Source organism: Rhipicephalus microplus, chromosome 9 (assembly GCF_043290135.1).
Source record: "Rhipicephalus microplus isolate Deutch F79 chromosome 9, USDA_Rmic, whole genome shotgun sequence".
NCBI classification, from domain to species: Eukaryota; Metazoa; Arthropoda; class Arachnida; order Ixodida; family Ixodidae; genus Rhipicephalus; species Rhipicephalus microplus.
In genome coordinates this window covers 74,294,277-74,302,139 of record NC_134708.1, presented here as the reverse complement: position 1 = coordinate 74,302,139, position 7,863 = coordinate 74,294,277, and the positions used below count along the sequence as shown (strand labels likewise).

At 45.4% G+C, this 7,863-nt stretch overlaps 1 protein-coding gene across 1 annotated transcript in view; it reads right to left on the bottom strand.

Moving 5' to 3' along the window:
- Positions 1–740: 740 nt before the first annotated feature.
- LOC119165574 (uncharacterized) overlaps positions 741–7,863 on the bottom strand; it is a 9,865-nt gene continuing 2,742 nt past the window's right edge. Inside the window, exons 2-4 of the mRNA XM_037417709.2 lie at positions 7,321–7,508; positions 4,302–4,513; positions 741–1,054 (exon numbers count right to left, since the gene is read on the bottom strand). Of these exons, the coding sequence (XP_037273606.2) occupies positions 775–1,054; positions 4,302–4,513; positions 7,321–7,508 (680 nt within the window). The 3' untranslated portion in view covers positions 741–774. The remainder of the gene's footprint in view (positions 1,055–4,301; positions 4,514–7,320; positions 7,509–7,863) is intronic.

Genomic DNA, 7,863 nt, shown 5'->3' with positions numbered 1-7,863 from the left:
CACTGTTCTTTACGATTACAGACCTTGTTGTGTGGCATTCGTTAACGTACGTAACCAATCTGTAAAGGGAGCCTACACCCCCATCCCTCCTTTCCAACAAAGAGTCGATGGTCGATATGAGGACGTCCACTCGTTCGGGACGTCTTAGAGGATGGCAGTAGCGCTCTTCCACGTTTCGATTTCTGTTTCGCCGGTGAATTTGTGGGAATTTCGTAACTTCACAATTTTCACTGCAATCCGTTTTTTTTTAATCTCAAAGCCGCAATGCCTTTTTCGCGTGAAGGATTTCGATTCTCCCGTTTGGCACAACCATCTAACTTCACTAGTTTAAAATTAATTTAGCTTCATTTTTTGCTATCTCAAATGATGTATGTAGCTGATTAATATGACTGCGCCTATAGAAAAAAAGTCATTGTGAAGGCATCTAACAAATATCGCCTTTCTTTGACTTTCGAGAATTTTCGGACACATTTCTTTAAACACCCTGTATATACTTCTGCGGGTGATAATGATGCCAAGTCCATCAACCTACATTAACGCCGCCACGTTTACCGGAAGGTGACAGCGTATTCGTCCCGCAACAGTAGTGTGCAGGGTTCCCCGTCAGGGGGGGGGGGGTATAGTGCTAATTGTTGCCCTCTCCCTCTTATGTTCTCTCCGCCTACCCTCAGCCCGCGTGCCCAAGCCTGTGCATACCGCGTCAATCAACGGAAGCAGACAATCAGGCAAGACAACAGTAGTAGCTCATGGCGATGCTTTATTGCGAGAACACAGCTAGATACCTGCCACCAGGTTGACGCCCGCCTTTAGCGACTGCCACCTGGAGCCGATGAGGTTGTGGAACACGTTGGCGATGCCTCCCACAACCTTGTCGTAGAAGAAGCCCCTGACGCGGGCGAAGACCCCCCTGCAGGCTCTCACGGCACCTGCGACCGCAGTGTTGCAGAAGTTGTAGACCCTGCGGAGCGCGGAGTGCGCCTCCTCTTCGTCTCGTATTGCGCCGGAGTCAACCGCGCTGACGAAGCCGCGAAACCTCTGCTGAGCTTCTTGATTCCTGCGCGTACGGTTTTGTGTGTTTCGGAGAAAGTTTCGTCAATGGCAAAATGCTACGAACACTTAAGTGCCTCTACAACAAGGCTAGTAACATACCAAATTACTAAGCACAATGTACACGAAACGTTTTTTTTTTTTTTTGCTTTGCAGAAGTGTCTACGATGGATCCACTAGGTGTCCCAAGCCAGTGCTACTACAGCGTGCATGATGTGCATGCACCATTACATAACTTGATGAACATGCCAGCAAACATGTACATGTTATGATGCGTGAAATTTCTATAATTTGCACTGTTACCATGAATTTCACATATAATATAACCCCCACACTTTTGGGCACATGCGCACACATCATAAATTAAAAACTGTTTTCTACGTTTATTACGAGTTTGCAAAAAGTTTATTTTAACGTTGGACGCTACGAATACTTAGGAATATCATATGCAACAAGAACAGTAACACATGCAAATAACTCAGCACTTCCTGCATGAAACATTCGCCGACGCTTCCTATGACTCAAGTGCGGTGATGACTCTTGATGTTGTAAGCAAGAAAACTACCCAAACCAAGCGTACATAACTGCGGCCCTTGATGGTGCGCTGGCCACATATATGCGTATTTGTACGCGCCGTGTTATAGCAGGGCCTCTTAGCAAGTTACAGAAGTGCGGTACGCAAATACGGTACGGTATTATTGTACAGCCATTGAGCTTTTACCAGTGAAGGCATCATTACCAAAACAAGAGCTCTTTCAATGGTTTCTCGGGGGGGGGGGGGGGGTGACGCCTCTTTGTGGCCTGTCAGTTTATTCTTAACGAGGGACTCGTCATCCGGGGGACGCACTGTCACTGGGAAGGAGGAGCGCTGCCGCGCTGCCTTACCGTATTTGCGGACCGCATTTCCGTAACTTGCGAAAAGACCGCAATAATCTCTCGAGATGCCCTCTCGATCTTGGGCTTCTCGGCGATCTGCCGTTTCCGATATGATAATCTGATGATGTTCGTCGAGCAATGAATCCCTGGCAGTTCAGCCCCGAGCATTAGTAGCTATAGCATTCGACATAAAGTTCATTCATTCATTCATTCATTCATTCATTCATTCATTATTGTGTTCACTTGAACTTTTATGGTGCCACGTTTCACTGTTGACTGGACATGAACGCATGACCGCCTTTGGCATCAGTGGCCTTGTCTGTGACTGTCTGGTTTAACACGAACCTCGTTGCGCCTAAGTTAACCTAGAAACAGCCGCAGTGCCGCTGTCTGTCTCCTTCTTTTCTTGTCCCTCGTTATTGGCGCTGTTTTTTATGTGAATCATGCCGTACCAACTCGCCCAAGCAACCACGTTAGCTTGAAACAGCGTTATCAACAAGCTAACACTAGTTGATGCAGAATGTTGTGGTATGACGCTGATATAGCAACATCGTAGAAGTATATAACATATAAATAACCTAGCATCAACTGTTGAAAGCCTAGCAACAACCAAGAAGTAACCTAGACATAATCTAGTATAAACTGCTTAAAGCCTATAGCAACAACATAAAAGTAATTTAGGCACATTCTAACATCAACTGGTTAAAACCTATAGCAACAACGTATACAAAAGTAACCTAGACGCAATCTAGTATCAACTGACTGATGCCTATAGCAACAACCTAGAAGTAACCTAGACGCAATCTAGGATCAACTGGCTAAAGCTTATAGCAACAACCTATAAGTAACCTATAGACGCAATCTAGGGTGAACTAGCTAAATCCTAGCAACAACCGAGAAGTAACCTGGAAACAACTCGGCATCAACTGGCTAAAGGCTATAGCAGAAACCTAGAAGCACTTCGTCGCGGCTCGTACGAACAACTGGTGTGGGAGATCAGAGAAGTGCTGCACTATGCGACCGAACAACGACACAACGCTGTGTTCCAGTGGATACCAAGTCATTGCGGTATCTCCGGCAACGTCCTCGCCGATGAAGCAGCCAGAAATGCACACGTACAAACCCGGTTTTTGTACCTTTATCTAGAATTGATGCGGCTAGATACCTAAGTAAGCTGGTGCAGAACATGACACTCCAGAAGTGGCAGTCATCGCAGTTCGCACACCATCGACTGTATACTCTTGACCCAACTCTATGACTGCGGCTACCCTGTGGTCTTTCCAGGGAGGAAGGTGGCACAGCATTGTGCCGTATGCGTCTGGGCGTAGCCTCCACCAATGCCAACTCATTTAAGATTGGGATGGTCGACAGCGCGGAGTGCTACGACTGCGCCATTGATGAGACTATTTAACACCTCTTATGTTGCTGCCCGGCATAGACAAACGAGAGGCTTCACCTGCGCAGTGTTTTAAATCAACTGGAAAGAAGTGACTTCACGGTCGAGAAAGTATTGGGACCATGGCACTGCCCATGCCCATTCCGAAAGACAACGAAAGCGCTGTTGCGTTTTTTTCAAAGACACTGGCCTGTTTCATCGTTTGTGATGTGACACTGTTACGCGTCGGCCCAGTCAGTGAATTTTTTCTCCTCCTCTATAACTTCCCTTCCACTCTCCTCTTCTCCAGTGCAGGGTAGTCTACCGAGGCTCAGCCTTGGTTAACCTCCCCGCCTTTCTCCTTATTTTTTCTCTCTCTCTCTCTCTAGAAGTTACCTTGAAACAAGCTAGCATCAACTGGCTAAAACCTAGCAACAACCTAGAAGCAACCATATGAGACTTCAAAATCGTGCATTTTCGCTGTTGCAAGCCTTCCGGGACTTAGGGCAAGGCTTCATTCGCTTCGTTATACCGTAAAGTTAAGTAGCGTACTTTATTACACAGACAACAGGGACAAGAATGGCATCACACTACGTGTGTGGTGTCCTTCTTGTCCCTGCTGTCCGTGTAAAAAAGTGCGCTACTTAATCATTCAGTATGATGTCAGCCACCAACTAGTCCAGCCCTCAAACTTATTAAAATGGAGTCACTTATCCTGTGGCCTTACCAAGGCGCCTTATCACTTCTTATAAAGGCTAAATCAAATTTCAATGCTGCATGAAACTAACATATCCGTTATATAACGCCACCTCATATTGTCACAGGCGCCTGCAATGATCCATGCGTACGAATGGCCAAGCAGGCAAAAGGCCGAAGAGGGAAACGACGTTGTGTTCGCTGTATCGAGGCGTTCATCTCTGGAGAAACGCCAACCATGCAGCCTTGTCTGGTTTTCAAGAACCCCGACGATACGCACAAATAAATTCAAAATGCCACCACTAACTTTGAGTGCAAGTCGGCAATGCGTTTCTCCAGCTCTCGGAGGCGCTTTTTCATTTGTATGCGCCTCAGGGGCGACGCTCCTCCTGTTCCGTCGACTCCAGATATCTCCCGGAGCAAGGCCTCGCGCATTGCCGTCAGGTTGCGCTCTGTCTCTTTGCCTTCGTCGATTTTTGCCTCGACGTCCTTGATCAGCGGCGCCTCCCTTTGAATTATCTGCAATACATACCGGGCAGATATTGCAAAGTTCTCCATGCAACAAACTGACTGGAAGAGTCCCAAAAGAAAGAAATTCTATTCTTTTTCTTTTTCTCGTGCTGACGGAGCTGCTACAAGAAAAGATGACTTGGTTTAGATTGACGAACTGCACACTGATAACTTTAAAGCCGTATGTTTCACACTCATTGGTTTATTATTAGCGGATAAAATGAAGGTTTATTTTTAAGTTTCCTGCGCGTGACGTCCAAAACTTGAAAAGAGGTTTCCCGCATTTTCGCAACATTCGCTCAATGAAATCTTTTGAAACTTCATATGCTAGGTCTAAAGCACCCCCAGATGACAATCTACTTAATTTATTTATTAATTAGAAGCTGCGTATGACGTCACGGTGTGGCGCGAGAACCTCAAAGTGGCGTCTGTATTCGTATTTTCTCTTCGTGCATTTTCTTGCTTATTAAGCATCGTGTCGTGGTTACAGTGGTGTTTTTATTCTTAAATTCCACTTCACTTACGCGTGAAGAGTCGTTTTGCTCTTTGGTGCCCCTTTAAAGCCTTACAGCTCCTAAATACCAAAATCGTCACTTTTGCCCTCATGAGAGGCTTGGTAAGCAAGAAAAGCCGCAAAGGGCACAATGTAGGTGGTGACAGCGCTTTGATGTTGCCCCACTGAGGCCTATGACGTCACAGATTTTCATAGTCCTAATTATACATATACGCAATTTGTTGTTAATAATAACAAATTACATTGTGTTCTGAGGCAGCCAACATAGCTAATTCATGCATTGCGGTGAAAAACTTATTTTTAAAAAGCTTATAATCCGTCCCACCTCAGTGACATTGAGATTCTGAAGCCATGGCGCGAAATTCGAGACTCACATTTTAAACTCCATTTTCCTTTTCACTCCCTACGAAAAAAACAAATACTGTTACTTTTAGTTATTCCTGCAGGCGCATGACCCCATGCACTACAGTGCTACTGAAACACCTTAAGTCAACAGCTCTGAGCAACTAGCAGTAAACAGAATGTGCTCCCCCGTGATTTCCTGTACGCCTCTTTATTTGACCCTTCATCCCTCTTCCCCATTGCAGGGCAGCAAAGTGGAGTTGTGTCTGGTTAACCTCACTGCGTTTCCGTGCTTCTCCCTCTGTCTGACTTTCCAAATTTAAAACTTGCTTTAAATATGCACGCTCTCTTTCAGAAAGTCCTGACTCTCTTTCGGAAGCGCAACTCACGATGATAGTTGATGTGAATATTTACAGAAATCTTGCGTGGCAGGTCCGGATTAACCAAAATGAGTAATACGTATTTTTATATCTTTATAGTGTGCCAATGACCTATAATTTCGAAATTAGGCATGATACATATAAGATACTACGATAGAGTTATTCAAATATTGTAAGTCTCAATTTATACTGTGAGGGTACTGACACTCCCCTGTAAAGTTGTTTGCGCTGCGTGGCGCACGTGTCTTGCCCAAAAGCCACAGTAAGGGTTACAACCACCGGGCTGTAGGTATCGTTGTGTTCGCGTTGATCACCACTATCATCATCATGGTGTAGCGCCGGCGGTGACCCCTGGCGGAAGGCAAGCCTTGGTGGCGGGCGAGAGTTGAGTGAGTCTCTTCTGTGCTTGGCGGTTGTCGCAAACGGTTGTCTCTAGCGTGGGTCCCCGATGCGTGGCACCGTGGGCTGCGCGTCGGGGGCCCTCGTGGTAAGTCAAGCGTTGGGGACACCGCCTAAGGTGTGTTATTGTGTTTGTCATGTTATTGTATGTTTGTCGTGCTTGTCATGGAGTGTGTGGTAATATTGTCCACAAATGTCCTAGCGTGTTGATAACGGTTGATGTATCGATTCGGCGGGCGGTATCGTCGTTCTAAATTGGGTAAATAAATGTATGTGTTGTTTGGTTTGTACCGACCACGTCTGCTGTGTCCGTTCACTCCAAGAGCGCGGCGTGGCACTCGCTCGCCAAGTTAAGACACCACAATACCACGTTCCCCTTCAGTATCCTTATTTTTAATGGCAATAAAAGTGTTCCTAAAAGTTCGGGAGATCCCACGCCTTGTGGTGAGTCAGTTTAATGCGAATCAGTTGGTGAGCACTTGTCTACGCTACACCGTCAGGCAGTGATGGAAGCACTACGATGTGTATCAACTTCGCGTGGCTCAGTGGTGGAACGTTTGACTGCCACGTAGAACGCTCGGGTTCGATTCCTGATACGCGCTACGAACAGTTACGCGACGATGTTGTCCTTTCATGTACTTTTTTTTTATTCACTCTACGGCATTGGCTTAGGCTTTCAATACGTAGAGAGGAAGCGGGGGAGGTCCGACCTAAATAAACGTGCTTTGACAGAGGCACGCAAAGAAATTCTTTCATATTTTTATTAATAACTTGCACATTAATTTTCACAAGTTTCATTCTCTCAATACATCGCCTGTCTAGAACGAAATGCTTCTGAAAATTAGGGGGGCGTAAGTATACCACCTGATAGAAGCTTGCTTCAGGCATCCCTATAACCTATATTCCCGTGCCTATTGTGCTCATGTAGATGAATGATTGTGTTGCCTAGCAGCTTCGTTCTTGAAAAGGTGTGATGATTTTTTTTAATTTGGGGATCTTTACTCTAACTTTCACGCTTTTGCGGACCATTTATTTTGTAAATGCTATGCACACTGACATTCGCGCGCGTGACATTCGTTGAAACAATGTTCTACACGTCCATTTTCACCATTACACTTGCCTGTTCCGCACTGTTCTGTGTTAACTTGCTTAGTCGAATGAGTTAGCAGATCAAAACTTACGTTCATTTCATTCTTGTCAGCGTTCTCCTTCACGCTAGTGATAGGTTTGTTTTGAGTTTCGTCGCCAGACTTTTCTTCTACTTTGCTGATGTTTTCGTTAGTATTGTTGCCGGAACGCAGCTCTAGAGCAGCTCCGCCATTATTATCGGCTGGCTTTTCGGTGTTTTGATTGCTTCTTGCTTGCACATCTGCAAGAAATGGTGTAATGGACGTAGATGTCATTATACCATAACTTCAACCTTATTGCATTTGAGAACAAGGAATATTTTGATGAAGCTAATTTTAAGCATTGTAGCTCTTGATATCGTCACGTCATCATCCTCTGCCTTATATAGTCGTCCTTTTATCGTCACTCTATTATTATGGTGAAACCTTTAGACGCCTCAGTAAAGATGAAAAGTGACAGTCGGCATTGGCGTCAACACAAGCGATGCAAAAAGTCACATTCATGTGATTACATCCCCAATGGTGTCGTCATGACGCCACTGATTATCAATATTGTGAAGTCAGCTTGACGTCTCTGTGACGTCATCAAGACATTCG